Source organism: Microcebus murinus, chromosome 10 (genome assembly GCF_040939455.1).
Source record: "Microcebus murinus isolate Inina chromosome 10, M.murinus_Inina_mat1.0, whole genome shotgun sequence".
Classification (NCBI taxonomy): domain Eukaryota; kingdom Metazoa; phylum Chordata; class Mammalia; order Primates; family Cheirogaleidae; genus Microcebus; species Microcebus murinus.
Genome location: NC_134113.1, coordinates 23,665,668 through 23,691,459, shown reverse-complemented (window position 1 = coordinate 23,691,459; position 25,792 = coordinate 23,665,668). Strand labels below are relative to the sequence as shown.

The 25,792-nt window shown below is 34.6% G+C and overlaps 1 protein-coding gene across 3 annotated transcripts in view; it reads left to right on the top strand.

The window, feature by feature from the left end:
- Positions 1-25,792, top strand: part of CFAP54 (cilia and flagella associated protein 54) — a 303,509-nt gene that overhangs the window by 43,239 nt on the left and 234,478 nt on the right. For 2 of the 3 annotated variants that reach the window (XM_076007090.1, XM_012775331.3), the window contains exons 14-19: positions 623-773; positions 6,389-6,459; positions 9,758-9,886; positions 10,246-10,372; positions 17,958-18,044; positions 18,137-18,258. In XM_076007090.1, the coding sequence (XP_075863205.1) occupies positions 623-773; positions 6,389-6,459; positions 9,758-9,886; positions 10,246-10,372; positions 17,958-18,044; positions 18,137-18,258 (687 nt within the window). The remainder of the gene's footprint in view (positions 1-622; positions 774-6,388; positions 6,460-9,757; positions 9,887-10,245; positions 10,373-17,957; positions 18,045-18,136; positions 18,259-25,792) is intronic. The other variant, XM_020287907.2, reaches the window with a different exon arrangement.

Here is a 25,792-nt window from a genome sequence, read left to right as displayed (position 1 = left end):
TTAGTAAAAACAAATATTTCATCTCTGGTGATTCTGAAGCCTCCTAAGATTAGCTACACTGGGATGCATAGGTGTGATTTTTATCATGTACTCGGTTAAGTGAAAATGTGCATAAATATTGTTTATCATCTTAAGTTTCAAAGTGTTATGGTTGGTTTTATCTTCTAAGCTTTGGGGATATACACATAAAAGATAATTTCTAAGGTACCTAATGTGGAGTCTGAAAACCTGCTTTCCCCTCTCTAATTTGGAGGATGTTGATAGTGATAATAAAAGCTACTTTGAAGAGAGAGTGAGAACTTTGAGGATACAGATAATATTTACTGATGCATAAAAGTAACATGATAAATTTGTCATTATGACTATGAATATGCAGACTATAAACGTAAGTGAATTTACTTCATGAATTTATATAAACAGATTATTTATATCATCTTTTTAAGGACTGCTGAGTTTTATATTATTTGCAATTAAAGCATTAATAAGGAGCGGGTACCTGTATAACATTTCTGTATGATTAGAAGATGATGATTTCAAGGAAGTACAAAGTTTTGAAAAATGTGACTCTTTCTACAATGTAATATGCTTTTAATTGATTTTGTTATGTATTTTCTCTTTTTAGTGGTTTTATCTTCTGTGGCAGATAAATGAAGTAATTCACTGCTGTAAAATGGAAGACATTGACATTGCGGTGGTGGCAGAGGTCACATTACGATTAAGTGAAATATTGGAGTGTTTGGGAAGCCCAGGAAGAAAATTTAAAAAATCTATAGGTAAAATGTTAGATGAAAAAGTATGAGATTATTAATATACATATATACCAATATAAATATATAAGTATAATTTAGAATACAGGATAACTTTGTTAATGGAAACTAGGCATTTCAGGATTATGCTTCATTGATGTCTTATAATCAGAGATAGATAATATAGGTTTCATCAAGTGAATGTTAAGAAAAGAAGGTTATATGCTCTGTGACTCAGTGGCAGACAAGATTCCTTTTGCCTTCTCCTCACTCATATATTCCCCATCTTCATTCCTAATTACCACCTATTCCTCTCTTTCTCCCCTCTCTCATTTCTCTTTATTTCCTTTTTTTTCTCTTCTTTTGTTTTTCCTCCTCTTCCACTTTCCACAAGAGTGAATGCTGCTGGGCGCGGTGGCTCACGCCTGTAATCCTAGCTCTCTGGGAGGCCGAGGCGGGCGGATTGCTCGAGGTCGGGAGTTCGAAACCAGCCTGAGCAAGAGTGAGACCCCGTCTCTACTATAAATAGAAAGAAACTAATTGGCCAACTAATATATATAGAAAAAATTAGCCGGGCATTGTGGCACATGCCTGTAGTCCCAGCTACTTGGGAGGCTGAGACAGAAGGATCGCTTGAGCCCAGGAGTTTGAGGTTGCTGTGAGCTAGCCTGACGCCACGGCACTCACTCTAGCCTAGGCAACAAAGCAAGACTCTGTCTCAAAAAAAAAAAAAAAAAAAAAAAAAAAAAAAGAGTGAATGCTTGAAGGAAGAGAGCTTATGTGGTCACCCTTATATCCTTTTCACCCACCTTATTGCCCAACACAGAGTAGCAGCTCAAATAAATATTTGTTGAATGGATCAATGTCCTTCTACCTTTTATCTGCTTTTTCATCCTCTTCTCTCTTCTAATATCCTCCTCTGAAAGTTCGTCTTTATTTGTTCTGTTTCTCCTCTTCTTTTCCCTTTTTTCTTATCCTCTTCCTCTTTTTGCCCTCTTTCCCCACACGTTCCCCCTCTCTTCCTGTCCCGGCCCCTCTCTAGTCTCTATCTTTCTCTTCTCATTCCACAAGATGTCTTCTCTCAAAGGATGGCCTTATGCTCTGACCTCCTTGTTTGTTGTTCTTCCTGTGATTGAAGCCCTGACCTATCTGTTTCACTGGGTAACCCATATGTAGAGTGTCCATGGTGGATGTCCATGGTGTCCATGGTGGATATTTACTTGGGTGTTTCACCCCACTTATAGAGTATATCTGAAAAGTGAGGGCTTGTAATAAAGTAATTGTTTTCCCAGAGATTCACTAATCTGGCTCTACCTGTCCTTGGTTGTTGAGTGTGGCTTTGCAGATAGAGTTTCAGAGCCATGGTTCTGAAACTTTGGTCAGTATTAGTATGACCTGGGAACTTGTTAAAAAAGCAAGGCCCAGCCTCTGTCCTACTTTAGCAAGCCTGGACCTTTTTAGTCTTTTTTAGCTTCCCCAGAGAATTTGATACATCAAAGTTTGAGCACCATAGGTTAGAGGTCTCTGGCCATCTAACACATCTAGTGGCCTGAAGTCATATTTTAAAAATATCCTGTCTTAAAATACTTTTTTCCTTTTAAAATTTTATTAGGCAGAATTTCAAATATATAGAGATGAAATAAGTCACCTTGTATACATAATCCAGCACTAATAATTATTGACATCTTACTCATCCTATTTCATCTCTTCTTGTAATATACATTTCCCTCACCCCTGCCCTGGAGTGTTTTTAAGTGAACATCATGTCATTTTACCAGTACATATCCCCAGCCACCCACCTGTGTGTGTGTGTGTGTGTATTTATCTATCTAACAGGTAAGGATTTTTTTTAATGGAAAACCACAATGCCATTATTATAATACCTTATAAAATGAGTAATAATTCCCATGTCCACAGTTATATTAAAAAATGTCTTTTAAAGTTGGTTTGTTCCAATCAGAATTCAAACAAGGCTCATGTATTGTATTTTCATAACATGTCTCTTAAACCCCCTAATCTGTAAAAGTTCCTTTCTTTCTAACTTCCTTTTCAAGCTATTTATTTCAAGCATGTACACACACACACACACACACACACACACACACACACACTTGATCTTTGAACAATGTGGGGGTTAGGAGTACTGACACTAAATCCACAAGTAACTTTTGACTCCCTAAAAACTTTACTAACAACCTACTATTGACCAGAAGCCTTACTGATAACAGAAACAGTTGACTAACACATATTTTGTATGTCATATGTATTATGTACTGTATTCTTATGATAAAGTATGCTAGAGAAAATAAAATATTATTAAGAAAATCATAAAGAAGAGAAAATATAATATACTTATTATTTATTAAGTGGCAGTGGATCATCATAAAGGTCTATATCCTCATTGTCTTCATATTGAGAAGGCTGAGGAGGAGGAGGAAGAAGAGGGAGATTGGTCTTGCTGTCTCAAGGGTGACATAGGGGGAAGAAAATGTTCATATAAGTAGAACCACGCAGTTCAAATTCCATGTTGTTTGTATATAAATACACAGTTCTTGCCTTATAACTCCCATAGTCCTTGCCATTTCCTAGGTGACTAAAACAACAAGCATATCCTTTGTTAAAGTATTTGGCCTTTTGTCCTTGGTTTCTGAAAAAGCTTCAGAACAGCTTCAGAATAATAAAGGTGAAAGACAGTTTTGTTATGATGTTGGGGTGCTTTAAGCCTCAGAAGAAGCAGACCTTAGAAAACAGAATCTTCTTTCTTTGAATTTCTTCTTTGTTTCATTTCACCTGTTCCTTTTTCTCTCCATCGCTGGCCATAGAAACTAAAAATATACTGTAATCTTCCCCTTCCTTTCTGTTTTGGAGCTGGCCATAGAGAAATTCTCTGATCTACCTTGTCTGATTGTAGGTCTTGAGACCAACCCCATTTCAGAAAGGGTCCTGCCCTGTATCTGGAAGGAAGAATGCTGCACACACAGAGAGGCCAAAAAGACAGACAGGCCTTGCTGAGTGTCTTAGTCTGTTTTCTGTTGTTTATAACAGTATACCTGAAACTGGTTAGTTTATTTAGAAAAGGAGTTTAGTTCTTATAGTTGTGGAAGCTGAGAAGTTTAATGTTGAGGGGCTGAATCTTATGAGGGCCTTCTTGCTGGTGGGGACTTTCTGCAGAGTCCTGAGGCTGTGCAGGGCATCATGTGGCAAGGGGACTGAGCCACCAGTCCCACTCCGATTATAACCCATTAATTCATAAATCTACCACGATTAATGGATTAGTACATTCATGAGGACAGACCTTTATGAGCCAATCACCTCTTAAAGGCCCCATCTCTCAGTATTGCCATGTTGGGGATTAAATTTCAACATAAGTTTTGGAGGGGAAAAATATTCAAACTACAGCAACGGATTTCTCTACTCAGTCTATTAATTAGTATTAGATCATACATTTTTTTGCATATGTCTATCTGGTGAAGTCTCCATGAAAGCCCCAAGAGGACAGGGTACAGAGAACTTCCAGATACATCAACAAGGGGAGGTTCCTGGAGGGTAGCATGCCCAGGGAGGACATGGAAGCTCTGTACCCCTTCCTCCATACCTTGCCCTATGTATCTCTTTATCTGTATCCTTTGTAATATGCTTTATGATAAAATGTGTTTCTGAGTTCTGTGAGCTGCTCTAACAAATAAATTCAACCCAAGGAGGGGGTCAGGGGAACCTCAATTTATAGCCAGTGGTCAGAAGCACAGGTAAAACAATCTGGGGCTGCAGTTGGCATTGGAAATGGGAGGCAGTCTTGGGAACTGAGTCTTCAACTTGTGAGATCTGATACTATCTCTCCAGGTAGATAGTGTTGGAATTGAGCAGGTATCCAGTTCTGCAGAATTGATTGCTTGCATGCAGAAAATGGAACCTCCCTGCTACACGTTTGGTCACAGAAATCTGTGTTGATTGTTGTGGTGAGGGAGCAGAAGAAAAACAGTTTGTGTTTATTCCGCACATATCCCCTTCCCAAGATCCTGGCACTGTATTTATTTTTTCACTATCTTCTTAGCTTGTAAATGTAAAGAATGTATTTTCCAGCTTTTCTGCAGCCAGGAGAACTTTTCCAGATTATCCATCACTGGAAGCAAAAGGCCCAATGATTAGTTTATTAAAATGTTTATTTCCGGCCGGGCGTGGTGGCTCACGCCTGTAATCCTAGCTCTCTGGGAGGCCGAGGCGGGTGGATCGTTGGAGCTCAGAAGTTCAAGACCAGCCCGAGCAAGAGCGAGACCCCGTCTCTACTAAAAATTAAAAAAAAAAAAAAAAAAAAAAAAAGTTAGGCCGGGCGCAGTGGCTCAAGCCTGTAATCCTAGCACTCTGGGAGGCCGAGGTGGGCGGATTGCTCAAGGTTGGGAGTTCGAAACCAGCCTGAGCGAGACCCCATCTCTACTAAAAATAGAAAGAAATTAATTGACCAACTAAAAATATATATACAAAAAATTAGCCGGGCATGGTGGTGCATGCCTGTAGTCCCAGCTACTTGGGAGGCTGAGGCAGGAGGATCGCTTGAGCCCAGGAGATTGAGGTTGCTGTGAGCTAGGCTGACGCCACGGCACTCACTCTAGCCTGGGCAACAAAGTGAGACCTTGTCTCAAAAAAAGAAAAAAAAAAAAAAAAGTTGATTGGCCAACTGAAAATGGAAAAAAAGAATAAAGGAATTAAAAAAAAATAAAATGTTTATTTCTTATTCAATTTTATTGTTTTATTTACTAGTTACTATTGGGAAACTACTGTTTTATACTATTTGATTATAAATGGAATAAATATAATTTGAGGTATTGATTCTTTATTAAAATGTTTTATTTCTAAAGAACCAATCAATTTTGGAGCTTACTCCATTTATAAACTTGAAAACTTCTATATTTATGTAATGAGGTGTTGTTCCTATTTAGATATAGGAATTCTTATAACTAAGAATGTCATTCCCATCACCTTATTGGCACATAAAACATAAAGTAAAAGTCATTCTTCTATATTATTAATAGTTACAACAATCTATCTCAAGATATTTATTGACTGTTAGGTAATACATTAGTTTGGATTATTAAACAGATTTTAAAATAGGAAACTAGCATTGCCATATAAATATTTATAATTTATATTCCTCTAATTCAAACTAGTCTCTGATATTGGTTCAAATTCATAAAGCTTCTATGCTGTTAGTTTTTGAATGCTTTTAAATGGAATTTACAGAATATATAGGAAGAACAATCTCTTCACCATGATATTACCTTGTTGATCAATAAGATTATTGTTATATTGAAATATGTTTTTAAATTGCCTTATATAAAGAAAAACTCTAATTAAATGGAAGAAACAATTTGGTATTTAGTCAAATTCTAAAATGTTGAATCATTTCTAAGATCATGGGTAATTAAAAAGATAACAAACTTGGCATAATGTTTTTTATGATTATGACTCACTGCTATATTTCCATTTTTTTCTTTCCTCCTTTCTTTCTTATGGTCCTTCCTTTTTTTCCCTTGGTTTCTTCCTCTTTATTGCTCTCTCCTCTTCCTTTTCCTTCTGTTTCTTTTTTCTCTTCCTCCTCTTCCTTCTCCTTCTTCCCTTTCTCCTCCTTTCAATTCTTTCTTTTTCAGACATATCTTTAAGAAAAGGGACTGATTCATTGCTTGAAAAAGGGATCCCGGAAATTCTTCCAATATTAAAGGTATTACAACATGTTTTCAAAAATACACTTAAAACTTGAATTTTTGCTTTCCAATAACATCAAATTTGTAAATGTATAATTGTTCATTGTAGAAATAATTTTGAATATTTAAAATTTGAGAATTTATGGTTTCTGCATAGATTGAAAACTACAGGGACATTTTCTACCTTTTATAGAGAGTATTATAATGAAGCCCATAATAATTTACCATTTTCTTGTCTGCTAGCTTAAGAAACACAATATTACATCAGATGAAATTTACAGTTTAATGAAGTATTTGTAATATTGTGGAAACCAGTACCTGGCACATGGTAGCCATTCAGTTGTTTTCTCTTATGTTTTATGTAGAGTACTGAATCTTAACTTAAGGTTTTTAGATTGCCTTAGAGGGGAAGGAAGTGGGAAAAAAGAGTAAGAGATTATTTTAAGGAGAGTCCAAAATTCATATGTTCACCTAGCAGAGTCTGTAGGTAGGATAAATTATATATCTTGTATGTATACATGCTGTTTAAAAAATATATGAGGTGCTATTGTGATTACATGAAAGAAAACTTATTTTAAAGTTTTACTGATTATATAGCATTTATTTCTTCAACAAATAGATCATTAAATTATGATAACTAGTATGTATCTACTTTATAGGACTCTGGCAATTAAAAGCATTTAGCCCAGTACCTGGAACATGTTTAATTAAATGTTAGCTGTGATAATGAAGATTATAAAGATGATGATGGTGGTAGTAGTGATGATGATGATGATGATGATGATGATGATGATGATTATAGAATGTAAATGTGTGAGGGGTCTTTGAAATTTTTGGATGATAAAAAGGTCTTCATAGAGACTTCTGTTTCTGGAAAAATGACAAACTTGATGAGCTGAAAAGATGGGGGTTGGAACTGAGACTTCCACACAAAGTTAGAACCTACAAAAGACTACAAAAGTGGATTAGAAAAATATCTGCCTATTTACATAGGGAGCTATCTCCACTTGGGTACTAAGAAGGGGAGTGGATGGGAGAAACACTCCCCTAATGATTTATAACCTTGGGCCTTCCCTCAAGTAGTTTTGTTATTTGAATTTATGCTACTTGGGTTGTTTGGGATCCTCCCTGAACATTGATTCTTGAATGGAGGGTTTTATGCTATTGAGATATATATATATATATATATATATATATATATATATATATATATATATATAGTGTATATTATACAGCATATATATTATATAATGTAGTGTATATTCCAGGAATGCAGGGATGCCTTAACATTAGAAATCTATAATGCAATATATCATATTAGCAGATGAAAAGAAAAAAAACATAGACAAAAAGATGCCACAAAAGCATTTGACAAAATTCAACAACCATCATCCTTTTGAAAACAATCACTCTTTTAAAAAATAACTTTTAGTAGTTAGGAATGGGATAGAACTTCCAATAAAGAGTATCATCTGAAGACCTTCAATGAATGTTATACCTATGGTAAAAGATTAAAAGCAGTCCCTTTATATGGATATGACTACATAAAAATATCTATCATTCTTTTGTTCATCTGTTCATGTGTCTAAGACCCCTTGACTTAGAAGAACCTGGAGGCCTTAGACAGATGAATAAAAAAAGGAAGCAGAAATAAGATATAATGACTGTAAAGGAAGTATCAACGTTGTGTTTATTCACAGACAAGTACAATATGTTGCAGCATATTTAGTAATAGTAATTAAATATCCATCAGCAGAAGAATGGACAAATAAATTGTGACATATTCCTCAGAGTAACACCATTTATCGTAGCTGTGAGGACCAGTGAACTAGAGCAGGTGTGCACTAGAATCAGCGTGGCATAATTGAGATCCCCTTCAGTAGTCACCTATTGAAGTCAACCATTTAAATGTAGTTCCAGCATCTCTTTTCCATATTTCCATATAGTTTTAGGTTAGTCTTCCACTGAGGGTAATTTGCATAAATCTATAATGTGTAAGAGAAGAAAGAGTTCTTACTCTGCAGTGGCAGATGGAAGATGTATATTTATCAGCCATGCTGAGCAAGCTCTTGTAGTTCACCTGCTTCAGTGTAGTAGGTGCTTGAGGTTGTTGTCAGCTGCCTCCTAGATTCTTAGATTCACAGAGGCTTCTGAGCAAACTCTTGAGAATAGTTTGAAGAAAAACTGTCACTTGCAGCTTGATCTTTGTTTTCCCATGCTTTCCAATAGTGATGGACACCTCTAATTCTGTGTATTAAATCCCTTTCTGCTTGGTATATGTAGAGTAGTTCTGTGCTCATAACCAAACCTTCATTGACTCATTGAGTTACATACACCAGCACTAAGTTTCAACAACATATGGTTGAGTGAAAGAAGCAGTCTGCAGAATTTTACAAGAGAGATTTAAAACATATGCAAAGCAATATTGCACATGGTTGGCCAGGTGCAGTGGTTCATGCCTATAATCTTAGCATTTTGGGAGGCTGAGGTGGGAGGATCACTTGAGCCCAGGAATTTGAGGTTGCAGTGAGCTATAATAACACCACTGCACTTCAGCCTGGGTGACAGAGACCTTGTCTCAAAAAAAAATTGCATATGGTTAAGAACACATACACATGTAGTTAAAGTTTAAAAACATGCAAAAGATTGGTAAAGCCAAATTCAAGGACAGTTGCTACCTCTCGGGACAGAGAATAGGAATGGCACTGTGGAGAGTTATATAGGGGATTTCAAGTATATGTATGTGTGTGTATGCTTTGCTTCCTAAAAAAAATTCTGGAAAAAATATGGAAATTTGAAAGTTTGAACAAAGCTTGTTGCTCTTTATATTATTTTCTATATTTGTCTCTCTGTGAGAATAATTACATTAAAAAATGTTTAGATTTTGAAAATCATGATGTAAACCACTGGGTTTGATGGGCTCTAAGTTTAAATTTCCAGCTCTGAGATTCTAAACATTTTTTAAAAAAGATTAACTTTTCAAATTAAGTTTGTAAAAATGGCAAATGTTATGAACTCTATCTGTACATTTGGTATAGTCAGAATTTTTACAGAACATTTGAAAGTTATATAAATGTTTGAAAAGTTTAATTTATATTTGTAAAAATGGTGAAACTGATTTATTATTTTCACCCTTATTGATAGTATTCCACATGTAGTCAAAGAGAAATACATTTAGTGAGAAAACAACATTATTGATGTTGGAGAGACTATTTAAATTTCTGTTATTTGGATTTGAATTATTGTTAAAAAGGGTTTGGAAATGTTGTTCCCCTTAAATTTTCTTTTTCTTTTTTGTTTATAAAACTATTTTAGAAAAAATCTGAGGAACAATTGTTTCTTGCTTATGAACTTCTTGACAAAACAATTGGTAGAATGAATTTAAATTGCATGTTAACTACTTTGCCAAATGGATTATCAGTAATTGACCACTGCTTTGTCAAGGTAAGAATGGGGAAAGTCTTGCATTAGATTGAAATTTTACTTAACTAGGAATAGGGCTGGCCTTGAAGGTAGGGAAGTAAAGTATGATTTGTGATGGCTTTTCCCTTGTAGGCCAGAAATATATTTCTCTCTTCCCATAAGGAATCAAGGAAAATGAGGAGTCTTTGAATTTGTCAAAGAAGAGGACACTGATGAATTATCTATTAGCATGTAACCAATTAAAAAGGGCTAAGTGAGCAGAATTTAATGGTTACCAATAAAATGATGATAACTTGAGCGATAATAGGATGCAGCTATTTTTAGTGTGTTTTGATAACTGTATTTCTTTTTACTTTTACTTCAATTCTATTGGAACAAAGCGCACCAATGATGAAGATGGAGGCACTTACAAACAACTCACAGCAAGTAGTCTAATGATGGACTGGCATCTTGAACTAATTCAGGCTCAGCACCGAATAGCTGTTACGCTTCTTGGCAAATTGCAAGGTAGTGGTCATCAAAGCAGATGTCTGTTCTGAATCAATTTTAAGCCAAGTTCTAGTATAGAGTCAATTTATTAATAATTTGTAAATTGATTTCTTATAGACTGTTTTTCAGATAAATTTCATTATTTTATTTTTTTTACTTCCCTGATTAATATCAGTATAGATAACTTTTATTATTGCTTTACATCTTGCATATCAAATCAGTTAGCAAACTTCTAAAAGAAGTTTAATTAATTGTTTGAGTTATAGCAAATTAATGATATTTTGTTAAGGCAATTCAGCACACATTTATTGAGTGCCTACCAAGATCCAGGCACTATATTAGGCTTGGTACAAATAAGACAGCTTCTACTTTTGAGCTTCTAGATAAGTAAGCCAGCTGTAACAGTTGAGGTTAATAAGTGTTGTAATAGAGGTAGGCTTGGAGTGTCATGGGCACTAAGAAATATCTGTATCAGACAAGAAAGTCAGGGATGACTTCCTGGGAGAGATGACAGTTGACCAGAAAGCTAGTAAGAATTATTTTTATGAAGAAGGGAGAAAAAGAGGCAGTCATTTCAGATAGAGAAAATAGCATTTAGCAAGGTGGAAGGAGGCAACTACGGTGCAGCTTAGGAACTCCTGGAATTATCTTATGGCTGGAACAAAGAGTACATGTGGAGAAATGATAGTGGGTGAGCCCAGAGAGGTAGATCACAGTGACTGAAGGGCTAAGGGGTTTATACGTAATACTGGAAGCTATTGAAAAATTGAGAAAGGTGTCTCTGACAGCAGCGTCACAGGACAAATGAATTGGATCTAAGTTATAGGTTGTGATTGCCTCATTATGAGGTAAAGAGGTCAAAACATTTTTAAAAAGATGCCAATAATAACACTAGTGTGCATACAAATAACACACCTGAGTTTCAAAATAAGATTTAACATTATTATGTCTATTTGAGGTTAAATTTTGACAAAGCCAAGTTACTCCTGGCAGTTTGAAAATTGGCTGTATAATACTGCATTTTCTGACCTGTATGTGGGAGCAAAAAATGTTGATCTCATGGAGGTAGAGACTACAGTGATGGTTACCAGGATTGGAGAAGAAGAAACAAAACTGTTTCTTCCAGACGATATGATTTGCCACCTTGAAAATGCAAAGGAATCTACAAAGTATATACACATATAATAGTGTATAATACATGCATATACAGACACATGCATATATACTGAGAAGTTGCAGGCATGATGATATTTCATCCCTAAAAACTTTTAGCATTTATTGCCTTATAACAGGGATGTTCTCTAATATAACCATTATCACTCTCAAGAAATGTAACCTTGATACAATAATATTGCTGATTATATAGCCAATATTTTAAGCATCCAATTTATCATTTATTCACTTTTCCATATTGTGCTTTTGGTGTCATTCCTAAGAACTCCTTGCCTAAGCCCAGATCATGAAGATTTTCTCCTATGTTTTCTTCTAAATGTTTTATAGTTTTATATTTTTTATTGATATATAATAGTTGTATATATTTATGGGATACATGGGATATTTGAACACATATTATAATGTATAATAATTAAGCCAGGATAATTAGGATATCCATCACCTCAAACATTTATCATTTCTTTGTGTTGGGAAAATTTCAAATCTTCTCTTGTAGCTATTTTAAAATATACAATAAATTATTATTAACTATAGTCACCCTACTGTGCTGTCAAACAATAAAACTTATTTCTTCTATCTAACTATATGTTTGTACTGATTAATCAGCCTCCCTTTTCCCACCCCACCATGCCCTTCCCAGCCTCTGGTAACCACCAGTGTACTCTCTACCTCCATGAGATCAATTGTTTTAGGTCCCACATATGAGTGAGAACATATGATATTATACAGTCCATTTAAAAATTGCTATAATTGTTCCCAAATATCCTTTTTGGGGAAAATAGATTCTATTTTAAATGACCAAGGATCTAACCAAGGATCATTTATTGCATTTGGTTGCCATGTTCTTCTTTAATCTAGAATAATTCCTCCAACTTTTTTTTTCATGACATTGATACTTTTGAAGACATGTTCCATAATCTTAATTTTCCTGGTAGTTTTTTCATGATTATGTCGGTGATTCTGTAGATACCATTGTATCACATTAGACGGTACATACTGTCGATTTGTTCTATCATTGATGAAGCAAAATGCTATTATTTTGCTAAGCTGATATCTGCCAGATCTCTCCTTGTAAAGGTCCTTCACCCCTTTTGCAGTGAAAAAATAACTGGTGTTGTTGGTTGCTGTTGTTGGAATGAATATCCTGTTCCCCAACAGATTTTCGCCCAGTAGTTTTGGCCTGCACTGGTGATTCTTCCTGGATCAATTATTACAATGGTTGTACATGATGACTTTCTTTTTTTAATTTTCTTTTTCTTTTTTATTTTTTTATTTCAGCATATTATGGGGGTACAAATGTTAAGGTTATGTATATTGCCCATGCCTCCCTTCCCTCACTGAGTCAGAGCTTCAAGCGTGACCATCCCCTAGATGGTGCACATCTCACGCATTATTAACACCATTCCCTCCTCCCCCTCCCACCTGCCCGACACCTGATAAATGTTATTCCTGTATGTCCACTGAGGTGTTGATCAGTTAATACCAATTTGCTGGTGAGTGCATGTGGTGCTTGTTTTTCCATTCTTAGGATACTTCACTTAGTAGAATGGTCTCCAACTCTATCCATGAAAATACAAGAGGTGCTATATCACCATTGTTTCTTAAAGCTGAATAGTACTCTATGGTATACATATACCACTTTTATTAATCTACTCATGTATTGATGGGCACTTGGGTTGTTCCCACAACTTTGTGATTGTGAATTGTGCTGCTAAAAACATTCGAATGCAGGTGTCTTTATTATAGAGTGTCATTTGATTTTTTTGGGTAGATGCCCAGTAGTGGGATTGCTGGATCAATGGTAGATCTACTTGTATCGCTTTAAGGTATCTCCATATTGCTTTCCACGAAGGTTGAACTAGTTTGCAGTCCCACCAGCAGTGTAGGCGTACCATGATGATTTTCTAATTGAGTTATTCCTGCTACATTTATTAGCTAATATTATTTTGTGAAGAAGAGCTGCCTCTTTGTCCCTTTTAATTTTTTGAGTAATGCTATGGATCAGATCACTTTTTAAATAAATCTTTTAAAACCAGTTACCATAATTGTTCTTTCTAATGTTCAAAGTCATAAATTTTGCTAGTGGGAAGAAGGCATTTTGAACAAGATCCTATGTTCTTTTGGTGTGTTTGTTGGCCATTTTTTGTGTGTTTGTTGGCCTATTATAATTTCAGAAATTTCTTGCTTTCTGCACAGCAAAATGTTCTAGACTTATCTTAGACTTTCTGTACCCCAGACCTGGAATCAGCTATTTTCCCAAAGATTCCTGGTTCCTTTTAGTAGGGAATGGTATTTAGAAACCAAGATCTGTGAGCTAGGAATGCTTCTTGCTATTAGGAAGTCAACTAGTTCCTTTTAGTATATAGAGCTAAAACACACACACACACACACACACACACACACACACACACGTGCATTTAAATCACAAGTTCATTTTGATATCTCCAAGTCCAACACTAAAGGATTCTTCCTCATCTTCTTCATTTCATTTTTGTAGTGTCCTTCTCCCATATTGAGAATTCTGGTTCCCAACAATATCAATATAATTACTCATTTGTTTTGTCCTAGCATGTTAACAAAGTATTTTCAGAATTATTAAACCAATACTACTCTTAGTAGCAAGCGTACTAAGTAAATTAAGGATTTCTTTGTAATTCATTTAGTCTTTAGAAAATACCACACATCAGAGAACTGAGTCCAAATTTACTTGAATTAATTCTATTTTCTTATGGTTATGTTTTCAATTTGATATATATTTAGGACCACTTATTTGTATTTGCATCCTGTTTATGTAAAATTTCATTTTTTATCCTTTTATCCTTTTACAATTTTTATCCTTTTACATTTTATTTTAAACATTTACATAGTTTCAAAAATTGTTTCTCTTATAATCTGCTGGGTATGAAGGGAAGCATATAATAAATAAAATATTTCTATGTCATCATGTTATAAGTTGAAATCTTGGTAAAGTTTTATAACATATAAATGAGGTTGCTTAGAACAATAACCTCGACTATTCTTTGGGCTGAAAAGATTGGCTTAGATTGGCTCATGTAATTCAAAATATCAATAGATAAGTGCCAATTTAATGGTGAGTACATGTGGTGTTTGTTTTTCCATTCTTGTGGTACTTTACTTAGAAGAATGGGCTCCAACTCCATCCAGGATGATACAATAGGTAGTTCACCATTTTTTGGTGAACTATACCACATTTTATTAATCCACTCATGTATTGATGGACACTTGGGTTGTTTCCACAGCTTTACAATTATGAATGGTGCTGCTATAAACATTTGAGTGCAGATGTCTTTTTAATAGAATATCTGTTTTTCCTATGGGTAGATACCCAGTAGTGGGATTGCTGGATCAAATGGTAGTTCTACTTTTAGTTCTTTGAGGTATCTCCATGTTCCTTTCCATAGTTTGCAGTCTCACAAGCATGGTATGAATGTTCCTCTCTCTCTGCATCCACACCAACGTTTGTTGTTTTGGGACTTTTTGATAAAGCTGTTCTCACTGGCATTAAGTGATATCTCATTGTGGTTTTGGTTTGATGATTAGAAATATTGAGCATTTTTTTGTGTGTTTGTTGGCCACAAGTCTATCTTCTTTTGAAAAGTTTCTGTTCATGTCCTTTGCCCACTTTTTAATGGAGTTGTTTGATTTTTTCTTGCTGATTTTTCTAAGTAATATATAGATTCTAGTTATCAGCTCTCTATTGAATGTATAGCATGCAAATATTTTCTCTCATTCTGTAGGTTGTCTGTTCACTGTAATGATAGTTTTCTTGGCTGTGTAAAAGCTTTTTAATTTGATCAGGTCCCATTTCTGTATTTCTGTTTTTGCTGTGGTTGCTTTTGGTGTCTTCTTCATGAATTCTTTGCCTAGGCTGATGTCTATAAGAGTTTTTCCAACATTTTATTTTAGAATCTTATGTTTTTTTTTACCTTAGGTTTAAGTCTGTTATCTATCGTGAGTGGATTTTTGTTGAGGGGTGAGAAGTGCGTATCTGTTTCAGTCTTCTACATGTGGCTATCCAATTTTCCCAGTACCATTTATTGAATAGGGATTCTTTTCCCAAGTGTATGTTTGTGCCTGCTTTATCAACACTAATGTGCACATATAGGAAGTAACATTCATAGGGTGTTGGGCAGGTGGAGGAACAGCAGGAGGGGGTAGGTACATTCACCCTTAACATATGCATTGTATGCTGTCTGGGGGATGGACACACTTGTAGCTCAGACTCAGGCAGTGCAAAGCCAATTTATGTAACCAAAGCATTTGTACCTTCATAATACTCTGAAATAAAAAAAAATTTAAATATCTGGTGAATTTTGCTATGACATATAATTCTAAATCCTGCTTTGGGTTACACTGATTTATGTGATATATGAACAAAATAGAAAACAAAATAACATTGATGTTCATATTATCAGTAAAGACAAGTATGTATAATGAGCAAAAAAATAAAAACATAATAATTACTTTTACGATAATAAATTTAAACATGTAAAGATTTGAAAAAATATAGAAATAGAATTTTGGGGTCAGGTTTTCTTTAAGAAGCTAGCCCATTATTCTCACTTGGTAGCTGTATTATCTTCTTTAATAGAGGAGTAGGGTCTTATTTACTCATGGAGTTACTAAATAGCTCATTCTCTATTGCCATCCATGAATCTTTGAAGATCAAATGAGTTTTGATTATAGAGCACTTAAAGATATTGATGTTAGACTTGAGTTCAGATTTAAATGGAATTAGTTATTCTTATTTTGCAGTGTCCCTGGATCTCCTTGAATTTTTTCCCTCTGCTTTATTAAACTGCCACCCTAAAGCAGATTATCACTTTGTTCCCCCCATTTTTCTTTACTATTGTATGTTGCTGCTAGACTATTGTTCTCTACAAACTGCTTTTGGCATTCTTATTCAAGAACCCTTGTAAGACTGCTTGTTGATGATCAAGACATCAACTATGACTCATCTGTATCTGGCATTCAGAGATTTCTTGCAGTCTCATCCTTCTTATCTCCAATGATTAGAATCAGGAGAGTTTAAGTAGCATTTACAAAGTGCTAGGTACTGAACAAATGATGCATTATTTTCTGCTTTGCCTTGCTATCTCCATGCAGATAAGTTTCCTTACCCTTTGCCATTAAAGTACCCTCACATCTTTTAATGATGTCTGCTGGCATCTTTTTCTCAATTGCCATCCTATGGTGACTCACATGCATTAGCATAAATAATTAAAACTTGGTAAAAGGGATATATTGTAATGTTTCTATAGTCACCTTCACATACCCCCAAGGACAGAAACAAAATATTACCAGGCCTCTTTGTTACCAAAATCATTACTTGTCCCCGTGGCCAGCCAAACAAATGAAGACAAGCAGTTTGAAGAAAAGGAAAGAGAAGTTTATTAATTTTCCGCAAATGAGGAGGATAGTAGACTCTCATTTTAAACAATCATCATCCTTCATTTTAGCAGAAATACAGAGCTTTTAAAAGGGGGTTTCGGCTTCAGCCTGTTGCTGTTCGACTATAGCATCTCCAGTGAAGATGATCTCTGTGACCTCTGTTCCCTTGAGCCATCTCCTATGGTTTAAGATGCTAGAAACAAAGAACAAAGAACATTCCTCTGCCCTTATGATTACTGACCTCGGATAGGGCTGAAGGTTTTAATTCCCAAGAAGAGTGGAGGGGAGCGGGTTTAAAGAGACATTTTGTAAAACATTTTACTCTTTTTCAGGCCTTTACCTCTGTTACATCTTGAGGACCACACCTGAAAATCAAGAATCAGTACTACAGTTTTCATCTCCCTATGCTATCATAGCTTTACTTTTTGTCCTTTATCCTGGTTTCTCTCTTTAGTGGACCACCATGATGATCAGTCCCAACTGTATACCAGTCCCAACTGTATACCAGTATCAACAACTGGAATAGTTCATGTTTTAGTTGAAAATCTTGAGATTTCATTTCACTGGCCACACATAGGGGAGAGTGGTAGCCATGTGGTAGCCAGAGCTCTTGCAAAGACTATGGATGAAATAGCTTCTCTAGAAAGGGCTGAGGGCAGAGTCTTGACAGCTTATTGGTATTAGGACTTGCCATCTATATTATATCAGCTAAAGTGAAAAAAAGTAGGTTGGACCCTATTTATCAATCTTCAAGATGATTTTATTTAAGATGAAATAGAAAAGCAAATATTTTATAATTTGGAAATTCTTATATCCTAAGATATACTATAACAAACAAAAGAGGATTTGATAATAAAACTGCATCATAGTAGATTTATGTTTGAAATTTTATTTATTAATGAAAAAGATATATGATAGAGTATCGAAACTTTTACAAATAGTTGCTCTTTAATGTTTAAAAAATACTTCCTGTGTCAGACACAAACCTAATTGTGATGATTGTCTTCTTCTTTTTCAGTTTTGCAGACTCCAGCTGTTAGTAAAAACATTCCAACCAAAGGTCAAGAAAAATTAAAACGATCTGGAAGCATTAATTGTTTTACAGGTAATTAAAATTGAGATAACCAGTATTTCCAAAAAATTTGAAAGATAGTTTTTATCTTGCCCTTGTGGTAAAATATTTATTTGCTTTTGCAGAATTGAGTGTAATGAATAAAATAAAGAAGAATAAATTATCCAAAGCTATTTACTTAATGGAGAAAGCTCTTTTAATATTTGAAAAGGATGCACAGTCTACATCTTCATGGAAGTTTTTGATGGTAACAATATTTTATTTCTTCTTTTAGTGCCAAAATACAACTTCTGTTAAAATGGATGATTTATTTCCCTTTGTTAAAAATGTTTTGCTCTAAACATCAATTATGAACTTGTGTAGTCCGGCCTGAGCAGGGGAATTAATCTGTACCTCTAGTCCTGAATGCTCCTGAAATGAAATAGTATCTGTGGGGACCCCATGCAACCTACCTTGGAAACTAAATAAAATCAGAAAGACTCAAAATAAGGAAAATTATAGAATTGGAGTGGCACTGTCCCATCCTAATGCATTCCTTAATATGGAATTAAAATGCTTAAAGCCCAATTGGCTAAGGTACCTGCTCCTTCAGATGGATACTGCTAATTTATGGACCAATCCTCTTGTTGATATCAGGTCTTACCCAGGCCTGGTAATTGTTTTGTTTTCTTGCTGGTTCATTTTATGTTGATTTTAGAGTTAACTATCCAACAACAATCATGTTTCAAATTATGGGATCTTTCTTTTTGCCCGTACATATGACCTACAAAAGTTGATTGCATTGGCTAAGTGAATAGCATATGAAGATGTAGAGAATAATGCTACAAGTGGCTTGGCTAATCAAAGAAGGAAAAAAGTAGGTCAAAGCTAGGTGGTATACAAAGTTAAGAGGTGTTTAAGAGAGAAAATTTAGCAGATTAGTATGCTAAAAATGAAGAGTCAGAACAAAGAGAGAAATTGCAAATCTTACGTAAGAGGGAGAGGCTAATACATAATGCCAGGTCCTATAGAAGAGGGAAGAGGATGAGACTAAAAGGATTCATCTTCAATAGAATGTGGAAGCACATCTCATGCTTTAATATAGAAATGAGGGAGGACAGATGTAGATATAAAAAGTTTGTTGGTGTGGAGGCAGAGAGTTGAGTTGATGCCTTCTTATTTCAATAATCTGATAAAATAGGAGACAAAAATATCTGCTATCAATAGAGGGTGAGGGTGGATGGTTGGACTGGGGAGAAGCCCCAATAAAGGGCTAATATCCAGAATCTACAAAGAACTCAAGCAAATCAGCAAGAAAAAAAAACAAAAACAAATGACCTCATTAAAAAGTAGGCACAACACACGAACAGAAGTTTTTTAAGAGAACATAAGACAAATGGCCAATAAACATGAAAATGCTGAGTGTCACTAATCATCAGGGAAATACAAATTAAAACCACAATGAGATATCACCTTACTCCAATTAGAATGGCTTTTATTAATAAGTCCACAAACAATAGATGCTGGCATGAATGCAGAGAGAAAGGAATGCTTATACACTGTTGGTGGGACTGCACATTATTACAATGTTTATGGAAAACAGTATGGAGAGTCCTCAAGGAACTAAAAGTAGAACTACCATTTGATCCAGCAATCTCACTACTGGGTAATTACTCAAAGGAAAAGAAGTCATTTTTATCAAAAAGATACCTGCACTAGAATGTTTATTGCAGCACAATTCACAACTGCAAAGCTGTGGTATTAACCCAAATGTCCATCAATTTACAAGTGGATTAACAAAGTGTGTATATGTATACCATAGACTGCTACTCAGCTTGAAGAAGGATAAATTAATGCCTTTTGCAATAATTTGGATGGAACTAGAGATCATTATCGTAAGTGAAGTATCTAAAAAATAGAAAAACAAGCACCACATGTACTCACTATTAAATTGGAACTAACCGATGAGCACACATGTGCACAGAGGGAAGTAAAAGTCAGTGGAAATCAAGTAGGAGGGAAGGGGGAGGAGGGGAGGGGCAGAAACCTCCCTAACCGGTACAATGAACACTATTTGGGTGATGGCCACACCTATAGCGATGACTCAAGCATTATAAAAGTGATCCATGTAACCAAAAATATTTGTACTCCCTTAATATTTTGGAATAAAAAAGTATATGAATCACCAGACATAAAAAAGATATTGCTCTCAGGACTAATCTCGGGTCCTCTCAAAGCCCGAAGAGAGTAAAACCCCTGAAGTTTTCTCATTGTTTTATTATGACTGAATCTTGTCTTTATTCTACCATAGCATGTCCATCCGCTTGTATGTCTCTACCTCTCTACCACCGAGACTGGGGGCATTCTGGAGACGTGGGAAGTCTCGTGTTTCCATTGCATATCTTTTTCTTCTATTTTTTAAAAAGTGAAACTATTTTGACTTCAAAAAAATTATGAGTATAATGTCCTGTTAGGGTAGACTCATGAGATACATTTAGAAGTTCTACTTTTTATGGGTATCCTCTACTAGGATTTTCACCAGCTAGGACTATGTTGAATATTTATTTTCCTGAAATCTTCTGTAGCCACCTCTGCTCCTCAGTGGTTGTTTGTATCCAAGTGTTAAGGCTTAATGATCAGTCCTCAGGGTACTCTCCTAAACAGTGATATTATAGCTCAAATAATTGCCAAACTTTCTTTCTTTAAAGAAGACAAATAAATTTCTTTCCCTTGGCAGTCATTTTCAACTGGGGTGTATTACAGAATGTTTTACAATATCATGATCTGGTAATAAAATTATCCCCAAATCAGTAATTGATGTGTCACCTGATATCATAAAAAGGTTTGAAAAGCCTGGATCTTTTCAGAACTCTTAAGTAATTCATACTCTGTTCAAGTTTTTAAAAATTTCCCGACTCTGTGGATTCAAATAATCTAATCAAATGTCTATTTATTTCTAATAAACTAAAATGAACCAACTTGCTGCTATGAATGAGGAACAAACCTTTGATAATAGCTTGCTAGCTTTCCAAACGAGGTGACTGGCTTTTTTTTTTTTGATTATGCTGTTTAGTTTTTCCATTTTCCTGTCTTGATTATTTGACCTCTGGAAGTCCATTTAGACTCTTTACACATTATACCATAGGTTTGCTTTAAATGGATTGCACCTAGAACCAATACTAGATGGCTTTGATCTTCTGAAGATCAAAGTCGTCATAGTAGTCATCATAACGTTGCTCTTAGTCCACTTATGAGTCCATGGGCTGAATATTCAGCAACTTTGCAGATGAAGTTTCTTATTGGAAAGAGGCAGAAATGCTCCTCAATACAAGTACCTAGAGTTTCAAGAGCAGCATTGATTACTGTTGTTTATGTACAACATCCATTTTCCCTTCCAAGCGACACCTTTTGAGGAATTTTTCCTTCCCCATTAAATATAATCAGGTGATACTAGTCCTCAGGAGGAAGACTAGTGATGCCCACTAGGCCGGTTGTCTGTTCCCTCCTTGGAATCTGTATCTTCAGTAGAGGGATAAACAGACTATGACAGTTTTATACATCCCAGTGTAGAAAATGACTGACAAGGAAAAGAAATTTGTTTGTCTTCTTTAGGGAAAGAAAATTTGGTAATTCATTCATTCAATGCACGTGTCCTGATCAGATGCAGACTCTTCTACCTCTCTGGGGTTACTTTGGTTCAAGCCTGATGTTCTAGTTGTTTCTGTTGCAAAGAAACCTAATGGTTGCACCTAGGTTTGTTGGAACCTAAGGAAATCTGTAGTTGAGATGATTTTAGCATTTCCAAATTCCACTAACAGTGCCTCAAGTCTAAGCAAAGGAGCATTAGAGTTTAGCAGATTATTTTTTTGTAATCGATGCAGAATCTAATTGTATGGTCCCATTTTGGAACCAGTACTAATAAAGAAGCCCAGGGCTACTAGAAGTTCTAATAACTTCTGGCTTTAATATTTCCTGAATTTACATCTTGATGTCCCCTAAACCAGTCTATTAACTACGTCAGCAATAATTAGATTTAATTATTTTTCCTGGTTTGTAGCATTTCAGTCAAATTAATTCTATTTGCTTTTTTTGTGGAGGGGGAAGAATATATATGAACTATTTTTTTTTTTTTTTGCAGAGATCTTCTCAGCTCTTTTTAATTGTTCTGTGCTTAATTTTTCCATATAAAAGAGCAAACTCTTTCTAATTCTGATCCCTTCCTGTGAGGTCATGTTTTCATCCCCAGGCTTCAAACTGCAGGCAGAAGATTTTAGCATGTTTACATTTCAGTTGGTAAAGGCAGGAATATATATATATATAATTTCAATATATTTAGGCAGTACAAGTGAAGTTTTGTTACATAGATATATATATATTTTTACCTTTTACATATTTTAAGGGTATTACATAGGAAATTTCATCCAGGTTGCCTTTTCATGCTTCTTTTAACTTAGCTTTGTATTGAGACAAAATAGCACAGTGGTTAGGACTATAAGGGTCTTGGATTAAGGTTCTGTGTCTGCCACTGATTAGCTGTATGACCTAAGTCATTTATGTTCTCTTAAATTTTAATTTCTTCATCTTTAAAATGGGGGTTCTTAGGAAGAGTTAATGCAATGATGTGTATAAAATGCTTAGTATTTGGAACAGAGTAAGCAGTCAATAAATGTTAGCCATTATTATTATTATTCTTTCACTTTTAGCACTCTGGAACATTCTGTTGTGTCATACCCAAACTACTCTTTCACTTTTAGTGCTCTGGAACATTCTATTTCAACTTTTTTGGTGCTTTATATATATATTTTCTCTATCAGACTCTGCATTTCTTTCTGTTTTCTCTTAAATTTGTCCTATATTGTATATTTGTTTAAAATATATTTTGAAAACAAAATTGTATATTTTGTTTTCAACAATATTCCTTCCCAGTATTCTTAGATATGAGTTAATCTACTTTTTATCTTCTTCTGCTATGTATATTATAATGTTGAGAACCCAGAATGTATACCTCAGGGAGGTCTATTAGATAAGTAGTAAGTACGGCACTTTATCATTCCAGTCTTGTGATAGTTGTTTATGTATGCCTTAATCATGCCTCAAGATTACATTAATCTTTCCATTAGTCTTTCACTGCATTGTGGGTGTCAAGCCTGTGTCAAATGTATTTAACATCAATCTGTCCTCATAAGCATTGTGTAACTTCTGAAGAAAGGCAGATCTTATTTTCTCTAATGGAAACTATAGGCAGAGAAATTTACATTCAGACAAAAATACTTTGGATTTCAGTACTGTTGTTAGTGGCACATTGCAGCACAAATCACCATTAAAAGAATATTCAGAACTTATTTCTATTGTGAATTGGGATAGAATTCCCTTTCCATTGAGTTTTCTTGATCTTTTCCTGAGATAGGTAAAGGCTTATTCTTCTTTCAACTTCAATTCTTATTCTATTTTGCCAGGCACTGTGCTAGACAGTGGAGGGTGTGAGTATATATTTTCCATTATCTGATACGTCATGTAAAACCTGCTTCTTCTTGATCTTCTATTAGATAATGGTTGTCTGGATTTTGCAATTGTAATAATACCTTGGTATTCTAGAGCATTGCTGTTAATAGACAACACTCAAGTGCATATTGATAACACTTTTCACAATTGAGTTGAGTTGGTTTAATGAGAATTCTTCCTTTCTGATTTTTGGGGGCTTCTTTTTGATATTATTTCCTCCTTTCTAGTTGAGGAACCCTCTTAAAAAATGGAATCTCATTAGCAGCTCAATGACTTGGCTCACTAAGTTAGGATTCTAATTAGCCTTAGGATTTGCCTTGAGTTCTGTTATAGAATTTATCTGATTTACTTAAACCAAGGACTTTGTTATAGACTTTTCTTTTGTTACCTTTCACTGAAAACTTTAATACTTCTGTCAGCCTATTTTAAATTGGACCATGGGATCTGAATTAGGGGTCTAAAGTTAAAATTGATCAATACCTAATAACATTTTAAACATGTTCTCTTAAAATGCATTAAAGATCACTGCTGTCATAATTTTATTTCTTTCATTGAAAACACATTGGTTGAACCTAAAGAGATAAATAAAGCACTGTTCTTGCCACCAAAACACTCATTGTTTAGAGGATGTGGAAAGTCATGTACATAGGTAATGCATCATATAAATTATATGTATATAAATTAGCTTTTGGGATAAATACCTAAGGTCTTTGGAATGCAGGCTCTAGAAACGTGGTTGCTACATAAGATATCCCTTCCCACATTGCAGATGGCTAAGATTCTCAACCTGCATATGCAGAAACATTTCCCAAAGTCTAGCACAGAACAACTGGAATTAAAAAAAAAACATTTATCACCACAGATAAATGATTTTAGAACTTAATGTCAACCATTTCCAATAATAAATAAAAATGAGATATTCTCAATTTAGGCCAAGCTTCATTATTTTAGGGAAAAATGTATTACACTATAGTTTTATAATCTCCACTCCCCCAGAGAGTGTGTGCAGGTGTGTATTCACTCAGCTTTAAACATCGCTTTCATGCATACCCAGATTCTATCTCCATCCACTCTTACCTTCCCTTTTGAGCTCAAGGTCCAGATTTCCAAATGGAAACTTCAGACTCTCAACATGTCTCCTGTAGGGGATACAGCCCAGATTTTTGTATCAGAGTGAAATGTGTTTAAATTTGGAAGACAGACATGTTGTCTTATTTCCAGAATTTCTTCTCTTATATTTTTAAATTGACTAGAACTTCCAGAATAAAATGGAATAGAGGCATTCTGTCTCTTTCAGGATTTTATTGATAATTCTATTAGTGCTTCACTATTAGCACTGAGTGACATTTCTGTTCTATTAGTAACATTGTGGCTATTCACTAAAATTAATATTTTTTAATGCTGAAAAAGTGCTTTGCTAGTTTATTGAGTTTTTAAAAAAAATCAGTAATGAATGTTAAAAAATGTTCAAATATCTTTTTGGCCGTTGAACACTGTGATCATATTTTTTCTCACTTGATTTATGGATATATTAAATTATACTCATATACTTCCTAATATTAAATTATCCTTGCATTCCTGGGAGAAAGACAATATGATCACAGCCCATTATTTCTTCAATATATCTTTAGAGTCAATGTATTATTAGTATTTTATTTAGGATGTTTGCATTTATATTAGTAAGATGATTGCTCTATGTCAATTTTTAGATTTTATTAAAGTTATAATAGTTTTATAAAATTATTTGAGAAGACATAATTTCTTTCTGTAGTTGGAAATGTTTAAATGGCATAGGAGTTATCAGTGCTTTGAGATTTAAAACATTTTGTTTATGAAATCATTTCAGCCTAACATTTTTGTGTGAAATAATTTTTGGATACTTTTTCCAGTTTCTTCCATCATTATTCCTGTGTTCAAATGTCTTGCTTCTTGATGGCCACACTTATTAACATGACTCAAGCATTACAAAAGTGATCTGTGTAACCAAAAAAATTTGTGCCCATGTAACATTTTGAAATGGAAAAATGGTTTTTATCTATATTTACAATAATAATAAACTTACAAAAAAACCCCTAAAAAAACCCTCACCTGTCTGTCCTTAAAGTTCATAGAATGTGTTTTTAATCTATTTATTTGTTCTTGCTGATAGTAAGAAATTCTCAATTATATTCATTTCATAAAACACATATACCAAGTCTCATTAGTTGAGAGTCACACCTCAAGCTGAATTAAGGGTAGGTATATAGTTCATCAGTATAAAAGCAGTTGATTATGTTAGGAACTTTTTAAGAACAATGAAA